This window comes from Salmo salar, chromosome 04 (assembly GCF_965601325.2).
Source record: "Salmo salar chromosome 04, fSalSal1, whole genome shotgun sequence".
Lineage (NCBI taxonomy): Eukaryota > Metazoa > Chordata > Actinopteri > Salmoniformes > Salmonidae > Salmo > Salmo salar.
The window spans coordinates 37,425,604-37,449,589 of NC_138294.1; the positions used below are offsets into that span (position 1 = coordinate 37,425,604).

Sequence of the window (23,986 nt, forward strand, 5' to 3'; positions counted from 1 at the left end):
GTTTTGTTTTCCAGAATACTGCACTGTTGCATTCAAGTGAAGAAGTTCCCAGAGCTAAACCGACCCCAATTAACCCTACTATACTTTGCTGCTGCATTTCCCATCATCTCTCAGATGGAAAGATGCAGACATATGAACTGCCTTTATGTTTATTTTTGTAGGACCAGGTGGGGCCCTTGGTGCTGGGGCAGCTGGAGGTGCAGGGGCTGGGACCGGAGCTGGGACAGGTACTGGAGGTAAGGTCAAGTTGGTACTGTTAGGGATAGAGTCTAGGAAGGGGCAGAGCTTATGGTTTATCTGTTTTGCAGGTGTGCCTAGTGGAGCCAGAAGCAAACCTGATAAATACGATGAGGGTCCATCCTTCGTTATCCGGTCTGATGATGACGAGGAGGATGTTGAGGATGATGAGGATGACTTATTTCTATTGTTACTTAGGAGGTGCAGGACCTACACCTGGCCCTGGCACAGGCACAGGAGCAGGAGGAGATGACACTGTGACAGGAGCAGGAGGAGACGGTACTGTGATAGGAGCAGGAGGAGATGGCACTGTGACAGGAGCAGGAGGAAACAGGACAGGCGCAGGAGGAGCAGGCACTGGAGGTAGGGTACATAATCAGAGTTATAGGTCAAAGTTTGAGTTGACTTAATTTCAATTAATTTCAACTGAATAATCTTGTTTGAACTGGTTCTGGCATCTATTAATCTCTCTTTACCTGCTGCATGCCCTTACAGAAAAAAAACAGGCTTCTGGCAAACAGTTGTGGCAATAATATTTTCACTAAACTGTTGTGCCAAATTTGCGACGACGTGAACATCTGGCAAACAATTCTGGGAAACTTGTGGAGAACACTGTTTGTTGCAAATTTGTTTCAAACTCCTTCTGAATATGCAAATTAGATCAGCCTTTTGATTACTTCACATTGAAATGTCTTATTTACATAAAACCAATCACACATAGCTTTAAATGAACTTGTTTCTCATAGAGTAAACTAAACATGTATTCAATGTCTTAACATATACAAATAAATCCAATCAAATTCTTATCTATCCTACAATTAAAACATAATGCCAAGTGTTACAATATTAACCTTGAAATCATCAGCATGCTAATGAAGAAAAGAGCAAAGACTCAATATTTCCCAAATAAATTGTTTATTTAATGCTTTCACATAGCTACAACATTTAAATGAGAGAAATGTGAACACTATAGGGATGTTAACCTTAGGACAGTATATAACTGAGCGATGAGCTTTCAACCAATGTAAACAATTAAAACAACAAAAACAAAATCAAACCCAGGTCAGAACTATTGCCTTTTTGAGTGAACTTTGGAGTCCTTCATCCAAAGCTTGTTGAATGCATCCACTGGAACAATCAGAGAACACAAAACAAAATTAAGATAGAAAACAAGTACCTAAAACATTTCATATTTTGTCATCTTAAGAGGTAGACTCACCAGCTAATAGGTGGGTTAGGCTTCGGAAAAACTGGGTGAGCTGTAACAAAGTTGCCTTGATGTTGCTTTTCTTCTAACTGAAACAGATATTGTTTCCTTGCTGAAAAATATATAGAATGTTTCTGCCCTGTATAAATTCTATATAAACAAACGATGTAGCTAGCATAAAGTGGGACTTAGGCCTACTAAATCTTAAATATGTGGCTAAATCGTTCCTAGAGAGCCACAGTATACAAGATTTTTCTCCAGCCAAGCCTCAACACAATTGATTCAAACGAATTAACTAATTTACAATCTTCAATCTAGACTGAATTGGGATATCATGATGAAGAGCCAGTTGTCTACTAGCTGTCTCTTATTCCTGATTTGGGTGTATAAGGCTTGTGTGGAAGAAAAGCAACATAAAATTGAGTTATGCCTAATATGACTATTTATATTATTTTTCCTAAATTAATTATATTTGAGTTACATCAAGGTAATGCATGCAAGAAGTCTTGACCTGGTGCACACATATTTCGCTGTCCTCCGTTTGAAAGTTTCAATCTGTCTTTTTGCCTGGTAACTGATTGCTTCTAGAAAGAGAGAGCTCCTAGTTTAAAGCAATGAAAGATCTAATTGTTACAAAGGATGAATGTATAGGTGTTTGAGAACAATACATGCATTTTCTTACCTTATCAAGCTTGAAGACGATACACATATTTATCAATTTAAAAAAGTCTTAGTGTACAACAAAAATCTTTCCAGGGTGTTGCTGCAGCCTCTTCCCAATGCAGCCTCGTCCAACACCTTGGGTAGGATACATCCTCTTCCCAATGCAGCCTCTTCCAACACCATGGGTAGGATGCATCCTCTTCCCAATGCAGCCTCTTCCAACACCTTGGGTAGGATGCATCCTCTTCCCAATGCAGCCTCTTCCAACACCTTGGGTAGGATGCATCCTCTTCCCAATGCAGCCTCTTCCAACACCATGGGTAGGATGCATCCTCTTCCCAATGCAGCCTCTTCCAACACCATGGGTAGGATGCATCCTCTTCACCATGCAGCGTCTTCCAACACCTTGGGTAGGATGCATCCTCTTCCCAATGCAGCCTCTTCCAACACCATGGGTAGGATGCACCCTCTTCCCAATGCAGCCTCTTCCAACACCATGGTTAGGATGCATCCTCTTCCCAATGCAGCCTCTTCCAACACCATGGGTAGGATGCACCCTCTTCCCAATGCAGCCTCTTCCAACACCATGGGTAGGATGCATCCTCTTCCCAATGCAGCCTCTTCCAACACCTTGGGTAGGATGCATCCTCTTCCCAATGCAGCCTCTTCCAACACCATGGGTAGGGAAAAGGGTATCCAATCCGCAAAAGAGTAGTTTTGCTTAGATGTCAAGTCAACTCATATAGTTGCTACCTTAGTTGTTGTGCTAGATAATAAACATGCTAACGTTACTGAACAGTGACGCTACCATATTGACATATTATTGGTATTTAAAGACAGCAGTGTCTTCATCTAAAAATATGTCTTTAAGATATCAATCGCATCATTAGTTAGCTATTTATAATAGCTAACTTTAGCAAGCTAAGCTAGCTAGGCGCTAGCCATTAGCTAGCTACCCAGTAAAAAAATGTGTTTCACCCTATACCATAAAAACATGACAATGCTAACCAGGCATCAAATACCTAACGAGTTTTAGGTTTATTAGGACAATTTATTAACAAGTTATCAGGCACTCATCAGGCACAACTTTGGTAGAAAGCTAGTTCACTAGGTTTCCAATTCCAATATTTTTCTTCTATGGTTCTAAATATGGTTGCCTCAAGTTTTTCGGCAGAAAAAAACCCTCTGGTGAACTGTTTGCCATTAAACATTTGCATATTTCTAGCAACATTTTTGGTACACTATTTACAGTGAACAAAAATATAAATGTAAATGTAAAATATTGGTCCAATGTTTCATCAGCTGAAATATTTAAGATCCCAGAAATCTTCCAGACGCACAAAAAGCTTATTTCTTTCAGATGTTGTGCACAAATTTGTTTACATCCCTGTTAGTGAGCATTTCTCATTTGCCAAGATAATCCATCCATCTGACAGATGTGGCATATCAAGAAGCTGATTAAACACCATGATTATTACACAGGTGCACCTTCTGCTGGGGACACAACACAATGCTACAGATCTCTCAAGTTTTGAGAGAGCATGCAATTGGCATGCTGACTACAGGAATATCCACCATAGCTGTTTCCAGAAAATGTCATGTTAATTTCTCTATCATAAACCGCCTCCAATGTTGTTTTAGAGAATTTGGCAGTATGTTCAACCAGCCTCACATCCGCAGAACACGTGTATGGCATCGTATTGTTTTCTGATATCCACGTTGGGAACAGAGTGGCCCATGGTGGTGGAGGGGTTATGGTATGGGCAGGCATAAGCTACGGACAATGAACACAATTGTATTTTATCGATGGTAATTTGAATACACAGAGACACCGGGACAAGATTCTGAGGCCATTGTCATGCCATTCATCTGCCACCATCACCTCATGTTTCACCATAATGCTGAATGTCACAGGGATCTGTACACAATTCATGGAAGCTGAAAATATCCTAGTTTTTCCTTGGCCTGCATTCTTACTCATTGAGCATGTTTGGGATGCTCTGGATCAACGTGAATGACAGCGTGTTCCAGTTTGCATTCAGGACAAAAGGGAATTGTTTTGCCACATTTTTTGCAGTATTACTGTTGTGCCTTGTTGCAAACAGGATACATTTTTTGAATATTTATTCCGTACAGGCTTCCTTCTTTTTACTCTGTCAATTAGGTTTGCATTGTGGAGTAATTACAATGTTGCTGATCTATGCTCAATTTTCTCCTATCACAACCATTAAACTCAAACTCTTTTTAAAGTCACCATTGGCCTGATGGAGGCAATCCCTGAGCAGTTTCCTTCCTCTTCGGCAACTGAGTTAGGAAGGACACCTATATCTTTGTTGTGACTGGGTGTATTGTTACAGCATCTAAAGTCTATTAATAACATCACGATGCTCAAAAGGGATATTTGATGTCTGCTTTTTTTTTACCTATCAATAGGTGCCCTTCTTTGCGAGGCATTGGAAAACCACCCTGGTCTTTGTGATTGAATCTATGTTTGAAATTCACTGCTCGACCGATGGATCTTATAGATAATTGTATATGTGGGGTACAGATATTCATTTATTTTACCTTTATTTAACTAGGCAAGTCAGTTAAGAACAAATTCTTATTTTCAATGACGGCCTAGGAACAGTGGGTTAACTGCTTTGTTCAGGGGCAGAATGACAGATTTTACCTTGTCAGCTCGGGGATTCAATCTTGCAACCTTTCGGTTACTAGTCCAACGCTCTAACCACTAGGCTACCTGCCGCCCCAAAGAGATGCGGTAGTCATTCAAAAATAATGCACACAGAGCGAGTCCATAATGAATACAATTGTTTCAAGACATTTCAGATTTTCATTTTTAATTCATTTGTAAAAATGTAGAAAACAAACTATTTTAAATTCAGGCTATAACACAACAAAATGTGGAAAAAGTAAAGAGGTCTGAAAACTTTCTGAAGGCACAATATTAGGGCTCGAAAGCTACCTTCCTGTAGGTTTTCATTTCAAACCCAGTTGTAACTAACCGGATTCAGTTTATCAACTAGCTAATTATTAGAATCAGGTGCACTAAATTAGGGTTGGAGAGAGAACCTACAGGACGGTAGCTCTCCAGGAACAGGGTTGGAGAGCCCTGCCCTACAGTTTATAGTGCACTACCTTTGCCCATGGCCCATAGAGCTCTGGTCAAAAGTAATGCTATGTAGGGAATAGGGTACCATTTGGGATGTTACCTAGGTTTATGTGGACAGAGGTAACAGTGTTAGCGGTACTCTGGATGGTGCCTCCATGGAATTTAGATATTTACATTTGGTCTGTTGGAGCAGGTTTTCATTAACAGTTACGGTAAATACGTGGTTACACATGCCATAACTTTGCAATGGATGTTTAAATAATAGCTAGGATGTCCAATATAAACACTTTTCTCCCTTTTTGTTTGCTATGTCACACTGGGAATGTCACTGCATGTCATATTCGTTCCATTAATATTTGAAACTTTCCCAGTTTTCAAAGTACAGGTAACTGCCAAAATAATGGAAACACTTGAATAAATGAGGGATGCAACGTATATTGAAAGCAAGTATTCCACACAAGTGTGGTTCTTGAGTCAATTCAGCAATGAGCATCCCATCATATATAGAAATGCTGGGTAGGCTATTATTTTGGCTACCAAAGCTATACCCCCATAGGATGACAATGCCCCCATTCACAGGGCACGAGTAGTCACTAAATTATTTGATGAGCATCAAAACGATGTAAACCATATGCCATGTCAGTCACCAGACCTCAACCCAATTAAACACTTATGGGAGATTCTAGAGTGGTGCAAGAGTTTTCCAACACCATCAACAAAATTATGGAATTTCTCATGGAAGAATAGTGTTGAATCCCTCCAATAGAGTTCCAGACGCTTCTAGAATCTATGCCAAGGTGCATTGAAGCTGTTCTGGCCCAACGCCCTATTAATACGCTTTATGTTGGTGTTTCCTCTATTTTGGCAGTTACCTGTAGTTACTTTGTTCCACCAGGTGAGCCTGGTGGTGCCGGTGGGGTTCTAGAAGGATCTGGAAGTTCTGGTGGCCCAGGAGATGGTGGGTATGGTGGGATGGGCCAAATCCTATTGCTAAAACCATTCTAACATCATTTCTGGCCAACCAAGATTTAACCATTGACTTCAATAAGTGCAACAGTGGTTTTAGAGAAGAAGCCATAAACTAAGGTGATGTTTTTGACATTATATATTTCTTAGAACACCTTTATCATCTCATGACAGGTACCGGCCTCACAGCTGGTGCTGTTGGAGGAAGGGTGGGAGACACAGGAATCCCTATCATTGGAGGAAAACCAGGTATTTCTGATAACTACCCGATCAAACATCCCTAGTCCCAGTCTTGGGCTTTAGTTGTATGTGTGAACACATGCATTTCTCTTTCTTTTCTGTTTAACAGATAAATCGGGGCTTGGAGGGACAGCAATCCCAGGTGTGTTCATCTGATCTTTTAGAGAGAATGTAATAGGTCTCTACTGCATCTGTTAACGAGCACTGTTTGTGTTAAAGTTACCTTTGCTTCATCCCCAACATCACTGCATCCTCTCTGCAATATCATTGGCAGTGCTGTGTGTGCAAAGTACTAGTAGTTGGTTTTTGTCTGGCTTCATGTGCACACATATGATACCAGAATACTTTGTGTGCTTTCCGCACCCTATTCCCAACATAGTTCACTACTTGTGACCAGGCACTACTTTGACCAGAGCCCTTGTCAGGCCCTGGTCAAAAGTATCGCACTATATAGGGAATGGGGAGCCATTTGGCACGCATCCCTGTTGTGTTCTACAGCTTATTGCAAGGACCATAGTCATTGTTCTCTGTTGTCTCTTTTGGCAACAGGCATCGCTATTATCATTAGTGACACAGGCCCTGATTCACCCAGTAAGGCAATATGCATCGCGCTCTCACCCTTTCTCTCTCCTCTCTTTGCTTCCAACTCTGAGTTTCTCACACATCAGCTCTCAACCCTTTTCATGCTAACTTTTATCACTATTATGTAACAGATGTACAGTACATAGTATTTTTTCACTTATAAAATGTCTGTTTCCATTTGGTTCCGTAGGTGGAATTGCAGTGCCAGAAAGTAAGTGACTTAAGAATCTGATGTTATCTATACGTATGATATACTAATCCTGAATTCAATAAGGTGTGGTTTCATTGGCCAACATCTGAAATTCTTGTGTCTTGTACAGCTGGGGCTGGAGTTGTTCGACCCAGTGGTGAGTCTGTGGTGCATTGATATTATCTTGATGTCTGTGTCACCATTACATGAAGTCTAATACTATCTTTCATGTCTTGTGTTATACAGCTGGGGCTGGAGTTGGTGAGTATCAGTTGTCTTTGTGTTAATTGTGATATCAATATACATATGTAATAACAGCCTTTTAATTATTGATATCTGTTGCATGCATTTGTGACTTACGGTATTCTTTCTCTCTCTTTATTTGTCTCTCACTCCATCCGCCTTCCTCACTCTCTTGCTCTAACTCACTCTCCCCCCTCTCCCACTCCCACTCTCTTGAGCTGCAGATGGGGTAGGAGTTCACTCTGGAGGTGAGAAATAGAATAACCACATATTTGTAAACTTATCACATACCCTTATGTCTAGGTACCTATTTTTTCATTCTGTGGTCTGCACAGAACTCAGGAGCTGGTGGTGAGCACCAGAGCCAGTCTGGTGCTGGTAAGTGACTGTCAGACCCCTGATGTTCCTCACATAAAGGGGGAAACTAGAGACTAATTAAAACCAAATACTTTTAGACTTTTACTCAAGTAGTATTTTACTGGATGGCTTTCACTTTTTTTTCAACTTTCTATTAAGGTATCTACTTTACTCAAGTATCACAATTTTGTACTTTTTCCACCACTGTGTGTGTGTGTGTGTGTGTGTGTGTGTGTCTGTATATAGATATCTTTGGACATGATGCTCGTCTAACATACAAGGAGAAAAGGTGGAGTTTTAACTAGCGTTGCTAAATAAGTCTGTTTGATCCAGTCGAATTGGCTGTTTGAAACTGAATGTAGATTATTTGTCTTTCTACAACACTCAGAAGACATGTGAGGAGCATGAAAGTACCTCCAGAGTGATGACCTCATTGACAACAGGTTCATCTATTTCAACCTTTGGCCTCTTCATCAGGTTCCTCTGGTTCTGATTCCGCTGGTTCTAGTTCCACTGGTTCTGGGTCAGGTTCATCTGGTGATGTGATTGGTGTGGGGTTTGGTACTGGTGTTGGTGCGGGTACTGGTATTGGGCTGGGCGTCGGTGGCGATGGTGGTATTGGGTTGGGTATCGGCTCTGGTGGTAAAGATGGAGGTAAATGAAGGCTCTGTTCCTTGACAGGCCAGTACCGTATGTGACTGGAACCTGGTCATAACATGCCATGATTTTACATTAGCATATGACTGGTCATTGTCATAACATGTCAGGCCAGTACAGTATGTGACTGGAGCTTACCATAGCATTTCAGGCCAGTACAAAATGCGACTGGAGCTTACCATAGCATTTAAGGCCTGTAGAGAATGCGACTGGAGCTTACCATAACATTTCAGGCCAGTAAAGAATGTGACTGGAGCTTACCATAACATGTCAGTCCAGTACAGTAGTGACTGGGGCTAACCATAACATGTCAGTCCAGTACAGTAGTGACTGGGGCTAACCTTAACATGTCGGTCCAGTACAGTAGTGACTGGGGCTAACCATAACAATTCAGGCCAGTACAGTAGTTACTGGGGCTAACCATAACATGTTTGTCCAGAACAGTATGTGACATTGATATAGGTATGCCTGAACTGGGCAGTATTCACCACTAATAGCTTCAAGAAGGAAACAAGCTGCTTGGTTCACTGATGGTCTGATTGTTTGCACGGTTTTACTACTACTAATAATAAATTGCCAGTGCAAAGATAAGCCCTTTTATAATCAAAGATTTCTGCTTACATAATTAATAATTCATTTTCCAGATGCTCATCATTGTTCAAGATAAGAGTTAAAAGTGATGTCCAACACTTAGTCCAGGACTTTAACCTGGTGATTGTTGTGATCTAACCCTGCCTGGTCTAGGGCTAATGCAGGTACAATTTCTGGATTATTCTATTACTGTCTCAGCCATTTGGAATTGTAAAACCAAAATACTTTCCGCTTGCACCGAAAACTAATCAATAATCTGATTACCCATGACAAATAAGAGCGTACTGTAACTAGCTTGCTTTAAGCAGTTGTTATTTTTTAAACAAATTAAACAATAACAATGTACAACATAACCACCAATACTTATTAACATAAATTAGAAACTAATTAATCCTAGTTTATATATGTGCAAGTGTCTGATTTACCTCCAGCCAAAACACATTACTGAGTACCACTCTACATATTTTCAAGCTAGTGGTGGCTGCATCATGTTATGGGTATGCTTGTAATCGTTAAGGACTGGGGAGTTTTCTGGAAAAAAAAGAAAGGAAATGGAGCTAAGCACAGGCAAAATCCTAGAGGAACACTTGGTTAAGTCTGCTTTCTACCAGACACTGGGAGATTAATTCACTTTTCAGTAGGACAATAACACAGAACACAAGGCCACATCTACACTGGAGTTTCTTACCAAGAAGATAGTGAATGTTCCTGAGTGGCCGAGTTATAGTTTTGACTTAAATCTACTTGAAAATCTATGGCAAGACCTGAAAATGGTTGTCTAGCAATAATAAACAACCAATTTGACAGAGCTTAAAGAGTTTTGAAAAGAATAATGGTAAAAGTTGCACAATCCAGGGGTAGAAAGAGGCATACCCAGAAAGACTCACAACTGTAATCGCTGCCAAAGGTGATTCTACAAAGCATTGACTCAGGGGTGTGAATACTTATGTAAAAGAGACATTTTTGCAAATCTGTCTTAAAACATGTTTTCACTTTGTCATTATGGGGTATTATTGTGTGTAGATGGGTGAGATAAAAAAATGTTTAATCAATTTTGACTTCAGATTGTAACAAATGTGGAATAAGTGAATGGGTTTGAATACTTTCTGAAGGTACTGTCGATGCCAAATCAAGCTCCGCCCCTATAGCCTTCAGTAGTGCTTGACTAACAGTTATGCTGTGTGTACAGGTGATGTCATTTTAAGTCCTTTATCTTCATTAGGTTCGGGAACAGGCATCGGTATTGGTGCCGGCGGAAAACCCTCTAACGAAAGACAAGCAGGTGATGGTTTCATCGTGTACATGATTTCACCAAAACAATCTCCTGTAAAACTTAAAACATGAAATATCAGCTAAGTCTGTCTGAATGAAACTGTTAAAAGAAAGGTTATTAACAAGAGACAATTGCAGCAATTACAATCGAGTTATGCTGTGATCCACATCGATCGGTCTGGCAAGGTTTGGGTCTGAAACCTCTGTCACCTGATTGGTTCTACAGGTGCTGGTTCTACAGGTGCTGCTATCGGTGATATCACTGGAGGGGGGAGACTACCTGGCACTAAACCTCTGAAGGCTCCAAGAGGAGATACACCTGGTGAAGGAGAGGGAGATGCAGGAGGAGGAGCAAGAGGTGTTGGTGGAGGTCCTGATGGTGCAGGAGGAGCAGGCAGTGGATCTGGCGGAGTAGGAAGAGATGGTGATGGTATAGGAGGAGGAGGAGGACCAGGAGGAGCAGGCAGTGGATCTGGCGGTGTAGGAAGAGATGGTGATGGTGAAGGAGGAGGAGGACCGGGAGGAGCAGGGGGGAAAGACGGTGTTGCAGTTAGAGTGGGAGGAAGTCCTAACGGTGCAGGGGGAGCTGGAGGTTCAGGAGGTGGAGGAGCAGGAGTAGAACCTGGAGGAGTTGGAGGAGGTGCAGGACCAGGCAGGAGTGACAAACCACCCAAAGGTACAGTTTAAAAGCTACTATAACAAGACTATATAGGGCTGTCACTGTCAACGAAGTGATGATTAAGATGACACTTTAATGATCTGTTGGTCTCTGCAACTTTAGGTTATGGAGCAGGTGGAGCTGGCAGTCTGGGTGCAGGAGGTGCTGGAGGAGCAGCTCTGGTCCCTGGGACTGGTGGTGCCGGTGATGTAGGAGCTGGAACCCCCAAACCAGGAAAAAGTAAGCCATGACTTCAAACCAGATATACCAAACAAGTCTTCTGGTTTCAACTCAACACCACAACAAGATGATTGTCCTGATGTCTTCATTATGGTAATTATTCTCTCTGCAAGCTACAGAGCTGGTGGAGTCCTGCCAGGTGGAGGTATGTTAAAGTTACTGCCCTGTCAGTCTGAAAGGCGCTCACACACACACAATGTTTATTTTATTAGAGCATTAATCACAGGCTTGGTTTGTCAGGTCTACATTACCCAACTGGGGCTAGAGAAGGACTGGGCTCAGGGAAGCCAGGCTTTGAGCATTCTTTCAGCTGTCTGCATGTCTTTCTGTGTTTGTATCTCTTCTAAAAAAATATCTGCACAGGCTCATCCATGTAATTTCTCTCTCCTCCACTTAGGATATGGTGCTGGCCAATTTGGAGCAGGAGGACGAGGTCCTGGAGGATATGGTGCCGGACCAGGCGGATACGGAGCCAGTCCTGGAGGATATGGCACTGGACCCGGTGGTTATGGGGCCAGACCCGGTGGTTATGGTGCTGGTCCAGGCGGTTATGGTGCTGGTCCAGGTGGTTATGGTGCTGGTCCAGGCGGTTATGGGGCTGGAGCTGGTCCTGGTGGCTATGGTACTGGGCCAGGTGGCTATGGTGCTGGGGCTGGGCCTGGAGGATATGGATCCAAGCCATACAAGACTGGAGGTGCTGGAGCCGGTGGTGTTGGTGGAGGTCTGGGTGGAACTGGTAGCCTGGGTGTCATAGGAGCCGGAGCAGGACCAGGAGGAGTAGGTGGAGGTCAAGGAGGAGGTCTAGGTGGAGGTCAAGGTGGAGCTGGACCAGGTGGCTATGTACCAGGTGGAGTTGGTAGCAGATACCCCACAGGTGCTGGAACTGGTACAGGAACTGGCACTGGAAAACCACCTAAAAGTATGGCAGAAACATTGTCACATACATTTTTTATAATGTCACATCACATTTACATCATGTGTGAAAATAAAAATGTATCCTAGTGTCTGTGAATTCACTCTCCCCTCTGTTTCAGGCTATGGGAGAGCTGTTGGAGATGGAGATGGGCTTGGTGGTTATGGTGGCGGACCAGTTGGTTATGGACCAGGAGGAACTGGGGCCGGACTAGGTGGGGCTGGGGCCGGGCAAGGTGGATACGGTGCCGGACCTAAAGGTTATGGACCAGGTGGTGCAGGGCCGGGAGGAATTGGGGTCAGACCAGGTGGAGCAGAGGCCGGACCTGGTGGCTATGGTGCTGGGCCTGGAGGTTATGGGCCTGGGGCTGGTCTTGGACCTGGCGGAGCTGGTCCTGGAGGTTATGGGGCTGGACCTGGTGGCTATGGACCAGGTGGAGTTGGATCTCATAAATATGGTGAGTACATAATCTTTTTAGATGTTCCAATAATTCTCTCAAAGAATAATAAATCTTTGTTCTGATGAAGTTCTTCCACTGACAGGTATGCTAAGTGGTTCCCTTGGAGGGGGACAAGCAGCTGGCCAGGGAAGAGTGCCAGGAGGGGGAGCAAGGACTGGGCTTGGTCAGGGAGGAGTGCCTGGAGGGGGAGCAGGTACTGGGCTAGGCCATGGAGGAGTGCCTGGATCTGGGCTTGGTGGTGGTAGTGGTCCCGGTGCTGGGTATGGACCTGGCATTGGAACTCATGGTGGTTATGGACCAGGAGGTGGTGCTGGGACCGGACTTGGTCAGGGAAGAGCCGGGGCTGGACCAGGTGGCTATGGACCACTTGGAGCTGGGGCTGGACAGGGAACTGGAGCTGGAGGTACTGAAAATTACTGCTTTTAAGTGTGGATCAATGGAGATCTCCTCTTTGTATTTATTTATACACCTCTCCACTCAGAAAAATGCACTTTAGAGCAAACAATTTGTGATACCTGTTTTGTATTGCAGGGTATGACGCAAATGCAAAAGCTCGTAAATATGGTGAGTATATAATATTTTTAGATGTTCCATTAATTCTCGCAAGGAATAATATTTTTGCTGATGAAGTTCTTCCACTGACAGGTATGCTAAGTGGTTCCATTGGAGGAGGACAAGCAGCTGGCCAGGGAGGTGTGCCAGGAGGGGGAGCAAGGACTGGGCTTGGTCAGGGAGGAGTGCCAGGAGGGAGAGCAGGGACTGGACTAGGCCAGGGAGGAGTGCCTGGATCTGTGCTTGGTGGAGGTAGAGGAGTCCCTGGTGGTTATGGTCCTGGAGCTGGATTTGGACCTGGTGGTGGAACTGTTGACGGTTATGGACCAGGGGGGGGTGCTGGAACTGGACTTGGCCAGGGAGGAGTTGGGTCCGTACCAGGTGGCTACGGGACTGGGCCTGGTGGTTATGGACCAGGTGGAGCTGGACAGGGTGCAGTGAAGCCAAACAAATCAGGTTATGGCTCCTCCTCCTTGGGTGGAGCTCTCTTTGGACCAGGTGTGGAAGAAAACATACTTGTATCCCCTCTGTAGTTAACTGTCCAGGGTCTTGGTGTAGCTACAACTGATGATAACTAGACACATGCTTACCTTTTCACTAGCCTTCTGGCGCTTTTGAATTTACAATCAATCTGTTCTTCAGGTGTGTCCAATTTACCTGTTAGTCAATAGGTGCGTTTAAGAAGGGAAACATTCCATTTGTTTTGTATGTAACAGTGATGCATTTTAGGATACATGTGAAATATAAACATTTTGCCAAATAAGGTATTTCTTTGGCAATTTTGAAACGTAAATATATTTGTAATACATACATTTGGAAATATATTTTTAGGCCAATTCTTTATATCTACCATGTATTTATATGGGAAAGGTCATTGTTTGGTGAACGTAAGTATCTGTTTCGGGTTTAAACTGCTGTAATAATGTGGCTGTGTAGGGTTTCTACGCAGTAATAATAGCAAAGTCATTTGCACTTTGAATATTGCTGGTAAAAAGTCACAGTAATCCATACTAAGATTTGCTATTTGCAGCTTTACCGTAACATTTTGGAATGTTAATTCAAATTGTTCAACTGAAATTGTTTGCCGCAAACAGCACCCTTGTTGAACTCCCTTCTATCTTACACACACACTAACACACCTGTACCTGCTATCCAGGTGTTGGAGCAGGTGGGGTACCTGGTGCTGGAGCTACCGGGCGAAGAGGAGGAGTTCCAGGTGAGTTACCTGGGGTGTAAATATAGGGTGTACCTGGAGTTAGGTACAAGGTGAACTACCAAGGGGGGTAGGAACATACATCCCATGTGTTGGTATTCTCATGTAGCCTCTGCCTGTTTAGTGCAGGCTAGATGGCTTGTTTACTGTGTCCTCTTTCCAGGTTATTATGGCTCCCAGGGTGGAGCTGGCTATCAACCAGGTGAGAGCAAGACAACAAAGACCATGGAGCTTTAACAGTGCAAGTGTTATGAACATGTTGCTAAATATGGTTCTGAATTCAAACATGCAGTTAGAATTGGCTGGCATTAGGCTGGCTCTAAGGAGCTGTTCTTTAGTTACAAACTTACCTGTCCTGTGTTAAACACACACACACACACACACTCTGCCTAGAGCTGGCCATCCAACCAAACTGAGCAACCGGGCAAGAAGGACGGGGAGGTGACCAACAACTCAATGACCACTCTGACAGAACTACAGAGTTCCTTGGCTGAGACAGGAGAACCTGCCAGAAGGACAACAGTCTCTACAGCACTTCACCAAACTGGGCTTTATGGGAGTGTGGCAAGACAAGAGGTCGCTCCTGAGACAAACGCACATGACAGCACGCCTGGAGTTTGCAAAAGGCACGTGAAAGTCTGAGTGCATAAGACAAAAGATTCTGTGGCCTGATGAGACAAAAATGTAACTCTTTGAAATGTAACTCCTTGGCCTGAATGCAAAGCGCTATGTCTGGAGAAAACCAGGCACAGCTCATCACCCTGCCAACACCATCCCTACCGTGAAACATGGTGGTAGCAGCATCATGCTATGGGGATGCTTTTCAGCAGCAGAGTCTGGTAAGGATAGAGGTAACAATGAATGGAGCCAAATAAAGGCAAATCCTTGATGAGAACCTGCTTCAGCATGCAAACAACCTTACTTGGGCGAAGATTTACGTTCCAACAGGACAATGACCCTAAGCATACAGCCAAAGCAACGCCGGAATGGCTTCAGAACAAGAATGTGATAGTCCTTGAGTGGCCCAGCCAAAGCCCAGACTTGAATCCCATTGAACATTTTTGGAAAGACTTGATGATTGCTGTTCACCACCACTCCCCCGTCTAACTTAACAGAGCTTGAGAAAATCTGCAAGGAAGAATGGGAGAAAATCCCCAAATCCAGATGTGCAAAGCTGATACAGACATTTCCAAAACGACTCAAAGCTGCAAGAGGGGCAAGTGGTAGAACCCTGTTTGGTTCTCCTGGCCACACTCTCCCTCTTACCACAGACTTTCCTGAAGCAATCAGGATGGAGAGCACCACAGGTCTCCTTAGAGGGAGCTTCAATAGATTTATTTTTTCTTCCCCCTAATCGTCATCGGACCCCTTTCTTCCCCCTAATCGTCATCGAGGGGCTTCTACAAAGTATTGAGTCAGGGGTGTGAATACTAATGTAAATGAGAGACTTCTGTATTTTATGTTCAATACATTTGCAAACATTTCTAAAAACATGTTTTCACTTTGTCATTATGGGGTATTGTGTGTACGTGGGTGAGAAAATATATATATCTAATACATTTTGAATTCAGGCTGTAACACAAAATGTGGAATAAGTCAAGTAGGATGAATACTTTCTGAAGTTACTGTATATGTGATCACCTAAGGGGGTGAGGGAGAGCGATAATTCCTGAGGACAAAAGAGATCCTTGCATATGGTGTCGAGTACACACTGAACATATACAAGTTACCACAGAGATCATACATCCATATAGCATCAGAGTTACCCTCAGTGAACAAGTTTCAGATAGATACCAAACATGAATCCTTAGTATTATTATATCACACATTCCAATGGTAAGTCCTCTGGATACTGTAGATAGAGAATTTGGCCTCTTGACAGGGAAGGGCTGACTGACCTTTGGGCATTGTATTGGGCCATTTGCCATGCGGCCAGAGATGATGTAGAGCACATTAAATTAGGACCGAGACTACAATGTCAATTCACAAATACCAATTAATCTCTGCTTCAAAATAGTCACTAGTGAAATATCTAAATAGCAGCCAAGGTGTCGTAAAATGTTGCAAAACCATATCAATGCACTTTTTCTCAATAGTTCTAAGTATAATCCTCCACTGTGTTTGCTAGAAGAAGTTTAGGAGTTTTACTATAGAGATTCACCCAAAGAGACGTCTCACATGAGTTTATATTCACAATGTTCTCCCATGGTAAGAAAAAAAGATGTTGGAAAGCTTTAGTATATAATTTTCTGAGAGTCAAAGTCTTTGGGTTTTATAAACGTTGATATTGCAGAGATGTCAGTCCTTTTATTTATTATGTTAACAAATGCCTGACAAAAAATGAACAGATTAAATAGTCAGTTCGGTAGGAATGATCAGCTGTTTAATATGACTGATGTGGGTTTGTCTATTTCCTGTTATTTTTCTTCTCTAGGAGGCTACGGAGTAGGAGAAGTGGGACAAGCAGGGCAGAAATGTAAGACATTCTGCTTCACATATTATAATAAATTACTGTCCTGATAGTCAAATGCACATGTAAGCCCAAATACACATGTACGCATGCTCGCACACACACACACACGCTTGATTGGATGCTTAAATGCATGCAAACACACACTCACGCTTGCTCACAGTTAATTAACACATGTTAATCTTGATTAGCCTGACACCTCACTGAGTCAGAATGATTAACATACTACTGCAAATAAAACAAGATCAGCTCAAGGACTCGCAAATTGTTAGCTATTTTTTTTGTCTTTTAGGGACTTGGTCTCATTTTGCTTAGTGATGAAATGAGTCAAAACTACTTGACCTTATGGCACAACCCCTGATACATGAAATAGACATGTTTCTGGCATTCCTGAGCTGTACTGGACACAAGGTTTCAGTTTAAATTGATGAACCTCCTTGTCTTATCCTACTCCTCCAGCGAAGGCACAGAAGGCAGCCAAATACACAGCCATGCAAGGCTTCCTGGGAGCACGCAGCTACAGAGGTAAACACCAACACAAAAGCACAATGTCTTGTGTTATAAATAATATACAGTGGGGTCCAAAATTATTTACCAACTTGATAAAGATGAGCTATACTGTGTGCTAAAAAAAAGAGAAAATTATATTATTTTATACTAATACAATTGCTCGCAGAAATAGATTTTGTTTAACAAGTAATACATTTTTTCTCAAAAAGGAAGGGGTCAAAATTGTTGAAACCTCTGTTTTTAATAGCTTTCAATACCTCACCTTGCGAGGATGTTTTATTTTTTGGAGAACACATTGGGAGGGATCTTAGTCCATTACTCCATACAGAATTCTCCTGGCAGAGGTGACCAAGTTTCTGGCTAAAATGTCCTGGTACTGGGTAAAGTTCATGATGCTGTTGACCTTAACAAGGGCCCCAGGACCAGTGGAAGCAAAATAGCCCGATAAAACAAATATGGTGGTGGATCTTTGAAGTTATAGAAAAATACAACATTTTAAAACATCTGTCGTTCTGCCCCTGAAAAAGGCAATTAACCCACTGTTCCTAGGCCTGACTTGCCTAGTTAAATAAAGGTGAACTAAAAAAGAAGAAAAAAAGGTGACATGGCCGGCGGCTCATGGGCCTTGGAACAGTTTTTTTGACAACTTTTTTGCAATTTCTCAGTTTATATAATAAGCCTTTGGCTGATCAGTGGGCAACGGCCAGCCCCCCGTCCAAGATGGACCAGCACGGTTTTCTGATAGTTTGCGTGACTTCAGATCAGCCTAACATTCAAAGTCAAATGCGACATCAGCAAAGAGACCTGCGCCGACTCCATCATTAGTTAGACAGCCAAGATCATGAATCGTAAAAAACAGAAAGGGTGCCTAAAAACTTAGAAAGAGCACATTCGATATTGTAACCTCACTCAACTTCATGGCTAATAGTAAAGGGCATTAACCTCATGATTCCTGTAATAAAAGTGTCTGCCCTGCCCCTGTGCCTGTTATGCAGGAGTATGCTGCTGTGATAAGCGAACCCCTCTCCTCTTCCCCAATGCACTTGAGAGAAAAATGCGTTCGATCGTAAAACATTTAAAAATGCAATTGCGGGAAAAACACACCTTTTGAAGCTTCTTCCCCTTGTCCCTGTCAAAGAGAGTAGGGTCTCAGCTTTCTGTAGGTATAATTTCTCAACTCTCACTATTCAGCTTAATAACAACGTAATACAACCAAGATATTTGATATGGCTATGAGATATGGATGGAGCGCAGCTTGAGCTGGTGATCCGTCATCCACACTGATATGTCTGACAGACATGCAGAGATGCGATTCGCCGCCTGGTTATCAGGAGGGGGAAAGGAGAAGATTAATTGTGTGTCGTCTGCATAGCAATGATGGGAGAGACCATGTGAGGATATGACAGAGCCAAGTGACTTGGTGTATAGCGAGAATAGGAGAGGGCCTAGAACAGAGCCCTGGGGGACACCAGTGGTGAGAGCGCATGGTGCAGAGACAGATTCTCGCCACGCCACCTGGTAGGAGCGACCTGTCAGGTAGGACGCAATCCAAGCGTGGGCCGCGCCGGAGATGCCCAACTCGGAGAGGGTGGAGAGGAGGATCTGATGGTTCACAGTATACATACATGATTCCATATGTGTTATTTCATAGTTTTGATGTCTTCACTATTATTCTACAATGTAGAAAATAGTAAAAAATAAAGAAAAACCCTTGAATGAGTAGGTGTTGTCAACTTTTGACTGGTACTGTACTGCATATATATATAAATAAGAATTTGTTCTTAACTGACTTGCCTAGGTTAAAAGGTAAAAAATAAAATATGTATACATTTGGGTTTTTGGGATGAGTTGGTAGTGCGCACAGTGATGTGGGCTGGTGAGGATGAAATTCCAGGGCTGAACTCTTGTCCCAGTCCGTCCCTGACAGTAGGTATGGGATTCTTTTCTGCTTTTACATTCTCATTTCGATACTGAACCCACCACTGGTGTGCGTGGCAAAAAAGCTCTATTTTCATGTAATCTGACAAAAGCACAGTTCCAATCCAAATACCGTTTAGCAAACTCCAGGCGTTTACATATGTTTGATGACAAAATAGAGCTCTTTGGCCACGTACACCAGTGGTGAGCTAGGTGTTAAAATGAGAATGCACAACCAGAAAAGAACCCCATATCAACAGACAAATATGGAAGTGGATTATTGAAGTTATGGGGCTATTTCGCTTCCCCTGGTCCTGGGGCCCTTGTCAGTAATTTCAGACACCACTGTGCATAATACATGTTGTTCCACCCTTGCTGTACTGTAAATATTCTTATTTGATTGTATGTCATTTGATCAAATGGCCCTGAGATACTGTGCTGTGAATGGTCCTTCAGGGGGCGCCGACTGCCAGGGTAAATACTGCGGACGGAGGTGGAAGTGAGAGCAGCAAAAAGAAGTGACCTCATCAACAACATTGTGGTGCTACTGCATGATTCCAGAATGTACTGATTTTCAACTACTAATATGTCCCTTTTTTTTCTTTTAAAGTGTGAATCTCGGGCAATGGCAAAACCAGAGCCTGTTTGATCTTTTATTCTGAAACTGTGATGTGTTAATTGTTCCTCACCTGTACCCCTTTAGCCCCTCCTGTGTACCCCTTTACCTCCACCCCCCTTAACCCACCTGTGTACCCCATTTACCCATTTAGCTCCACCATGAGTTATGTTTGTTTAAAACACTGATACTAAGGCGTCCCACAACGGAGTGCCTCTAGACCTGTCTGTATGCTGACTGTCTGTTTTCTGATTAATGTGACTAACATCCCTCTACGAAGCTATGCTATTGACACACAGGCCCAGACTTACTCAACATTTGCACCTGCACTTTTCAATACACCTAGTTTTTGTTCAAGGTGTTTAGTAGCAAACATTTACAAAATCTGGCCCAAGGTGTCTTGAGATATATACATACACTGCTGGTATAAATTAAAATCATAGGAGATATCTTTAGAGTGGTAATTTTACAACCACCATTTTTGATTTAGAACTGTGTCCACTCTGAACCCTCAAAAGCAGTGTGTGTCCACAGCAATGCTCATGTTCTAACTGCTTCTAGTTTCGGCAGTTCTCAAAAAAAGGGAGCTTATTGCCCTTAGAGCCATTAGTAAAGGTTTTAAGATTGTATATGCAGTCGTTTATAATGCCTTTACAGAATATATAGTAAGGTTTTAATAAGCCACTTGCCTGAAATATTATCAACATCTTTCTGAATGGCTGTATAACACTGAATTGCTGTGAGTGTTTTGAACACTTAATCACATCGATATGACCGTGTTAGTACAGCCATAGTTGAGATGACTGAAAATGTGCAAACGTATATTTTCTATTTAAAATCCTCATATTGGCTTTACCGAGAGCAACAGTACCTACATGTACATTTGCAGTTGATTAAAACTAATATTATAATCATGCTGATCGCCACAGATTGGCCTGTTTTCAGACCTATCACCGTAAAACATAATTCTGTTAACTCAAATTATTTGAGAAAACTGATTGCCTTGACTCATTCAATTAAAGGAACACATTTTTTGTAAGTTACCAGTACTCAGTTCATTTAGTTTTAGTGACATAGACGGTTATGTTATACAGTGAACTGTAGAGAGCATATAGCTGCAGACTGTTGACAAAAGCCCAAATTAAACGAGACATGTTTTTTTACGCGCGTGAATTCACGCAGGAAATAGAATGCATGGGAGTGAATGAGAGACAGATTGGCCTCAACAGCGTCAATCCACATCAAATTAGAAAGCAAGTCTATTTCTCTCCACATCTACACGAAGCAATGCTGGTAAAATTAGCAAATAAATTGCCAGAAAATAGACTGTTTGCATCGTTATGTCTGGAAATGTGAAATGTATAGTTTAAAAGTGTCTATTTAGTGTTGATAAGTTTAACTGCCAATACATATTTGAAAACAATGGCATGGGATTTCGATCACAGGCATATAGCCTAGGCCAGGGGTCTCCAACCTTTTCTAGCCTGAGTTACTTTAAAAATAATTAAACATGTCGCTTCTCTTCTCCTCTCCCATTCAACTCTTCCTCAGGTCCTTAGTGTATAAGAGAAAGTAGTGCACTGTTTTCTGTCAATATACCTGGTAAAATAATTATTAATAAACAACTCTAAGGGGATCCCTATAAAGTCTGATTTTCTTTCTCAAATTATGTTTTCAATTTCCCAAAATACGTTCTCTGTTTTATGTTTTCTGGTTTAAGATTGTTTTTGATTTTACTCTCAAAATTACAATTGTTCATAGAGAAACAACAAAATAGTTTGTTCTGAGTCCATGTCATGGTTAAATCACATCAGGATACCTTTTTTGGGTGGGGTCTGGAGGAAAACAAATAGATTTCCCCTTTATTGTGCATCTAGCGAGTAAGGAATGTGCTGTCTAATGTGCCAGTCTAGCGATGGTTCTGTACTGCTGCTAATTTCATGGCAAAGTTAGTAAATAACAAATAGATACAAATGATATACTTACTTATGATAAACTTCTGCCAGGTAAGCCTACTTTGCAGTTAACATTTAATTGAGAACTTTTTAGGGAAAGCATTTCTGTCAGCCCACAAGACGGTTATCGCATCAACTGGCTATACACACAGAGTGATAGACAAACGCGCCACACCATATACAGTAGACAGACGGGCAATACTACCGGAAATTAATTGGCAGATATTGTTTAAGGTTTTATTTTTTATGCCAATAGTGGCTAACAAGGGCTGGGATAATGTCAATGTTGTGTTGATTAGATAGGTGGGAGCTTGCAGTGCCGGATACTTGGGAGATTTGTTTATGACAGTTTGCGATGGAACACATGACCAATTGCATATGCTTTCAGAATTGTTTGGTGAGCTACTCATAGGTGAGCTGCGAGCTACTGGTAGCTCATGATCAACCTGCTGGAGACCCCAGGCCTTGGCAGACTACGGCTGGGAAACTCGAGGAACTACGATTTCAAGAGAGAATACTATTATGTAGGAAGAACGAGACTAGCTAAATTCCTTATAGACTGCTCAGGTTTATTAGCTACAACTCTCATGTTCATGAATAACAATTATTTAGCCTGTGCAGGCAGGTACGGTGGCTCCCATAGGACATCTAAGATGAATCAAAAGGAACACACAAAAATAGTTCCCAGGTGCTATATAGCGAACATAACAAATACAACTGTTTATTATGGATTATCATGACGATTACGTTGACGTACACTACGCAGTATATGTGAATTGACGCTCGCCTCTCGCAAGCAAATTTCACACGGTTGACAGGCATCTCCTGGTGTGATTTCGGCTTAACACTGATGCAGTTCAAGTCTTTTCACTCTGAATTTAAACTATTTGTTTACTTTAGCTTTTTAAATTATGAAGAAAAAATGCTAAAACATTTTTGTAGTCTTTATTAACCTACAATTTCAACAATGTTTAGTCTTCTGATTTAAAAAAATGAAGTGCTTTATTTTTTTACATTGTCTTTGCTCTGTAATGCTAGTGTTACCTGAGGTGTCATGTTACATGTTTAATGAAACTTTGTAATCTTGAGTTATCATCTATGGGCTCTAGTGTTTATATCATTAAGCCCAGACAGACAAAGAACATCTGTGTTTTACCTTAGAAGAGAATTATGCACTTTTTTTCCCACACAGTACACAGTTTTTAAATAAAGAAATTACCTGAATGTTGTGTTGTAAGTGTAACCTTTTCCAACACACGCAAGCACACACACACCACTCTAGTGATGTCTGCTTTTTTGCACAGCAAGAGGAAACAGATACACCCCTCCCACCAAGGCACATGACATTCTACTCCCAGCATTAACCATAAGTGTTCCTCTGCTGGCCTGGCATGCTACACCACCACTGTAACCCTGAGTTACAGCCTGGGGCTATGCGTAGCATTAACAGAACCACAGTATACATTTCCAGTCAAAGGTTTGGACACACACATTCCAGGTTTTTTTTTATTTGTACTACTTTCTACATGGTAGAATAATACTGAAGACATCAAAACTATGAAATGACACATATGGAATCATGTGGTAATCAAAATATATTTTAGATTCTTCAAAGTAGCCACACTTTAGCTTAATGACAGCTTTGCACACTCTTGGTGTTCTCTTGGTATTGCTTTGAAAATTGATACACTTGTAAACTCACTTTTGAGAAAAGGGCCTTTGAATATTTTGGTACCTACTGGAGAGCTCTCCTTTGTCTACACCCATTCAGCATTGTTCACACCCTCCTAAGCTTTAGCCCCACCCAAGCCTTTAAGGATTCACATGAGGTCATGTGCTAAACAGTCAGCCTACAATAAGGAAAAATGTCAGTTAAACAGCAAGTGTCAAAACAGAAATATTTTATAAATATTAGATGACGCTTACCCAGACACACTAAAATGATGGGTCATGTAAAAGAAATGCATTAATTTCAGCCACATCCAGTGGTGGAAAAAGTACTTAATAAAAAAAGTACTTTTTTTTGCCGTCTACTTAATTATAAGGAATTTGAAAAGATTTATACTTTTACTCAAGTATGACAATTGACAGATAGCCAGGGGCACACTCCAACACTCGGACATAATTTACAAACAAAGTATTTGTGTTTAGTGAGTCTGCCAGAT

The 23,986-nt window shown here is 42.0% G+C and overlaps 2 protein-coding genes across 3 annotated transcripts in view; both read left to right on the forward strand.

Moving 5' to 3' along the window:
- The window catches only part of elnb (elastin b), a 46,428-nt gene extending 39,054 nt beyond the window's left edge, over positions 1-7,374 (forward strand). Inside the window, exons 27-33 of the mRNA XM_014195741.3 lie at positions 162-236; positions 436-600; positions 6,115-6,177; positions 6,360-6,434; positions 6,535-6,567; positions 7,198-7,218; positions 7,328-7,374. Of these exons, the coding sequence (XP_014051216.2) occupies positions 162-236; positions 436-600; positions 6,115-6,177; positions 6,360-6,434; positions 6,535-6,567; positions 7,198-7,218; positions 7,328-7,374 (479 nt within the window). The remainder of the gene's footprint in view (positions 1-161; positions 237-435; positions 601-6,114; positions 6,178-6,359; positions 6,435-6,534; positions 6,568-7,197; positions 7,219-7,327) is intronic.
- A 14-nt stretch (positions 7,375-7,388) lies between these two features.
- On the forward strand, positions 7,389-23,045 carry LOC145878634 (uncharacterized). Of its 2 annotated transcripts, XM_082974369.1 has the most exons (15): positions 7,389-7,458; positions 7,665-7,688; positions 10,268-10,327; positions 10,544-10,993; positions 11,099-11,215; positions 11,613-12,134; positions 12,250-12,585; positions 12,671-12,991; positions 13,120-13,152; positions 13,234-13,638; positions 14,297-14,356; positions 14,517-14,555; positions 16,788-16,829; positions 17,283-17,348; positions 19,707-23,045. In XM_082974369.1, the coding sequence occupies exons 1-15, from the start codon at positions 7,404-7,406 to the stop codon at positions 19,751-19,753; spliced, it is 2,577 nt and encodes an 858-aa protein (XP_082830495.1). In that variant the 5' UTR covers positions 7,389-7,403; the 3' UTR covers positions 19,754-23,045. The 2 variants fall into 2 exon arrangements, with proteins under 2 accessions (XP_082830495.1, XP_082830496.1); XM_082974370.1 differs by lacking the exon at positions 14,517-14,555.
- The last annotated feature ends 941 nt before the right edge of the window (positions 23,046-23,986 follow it).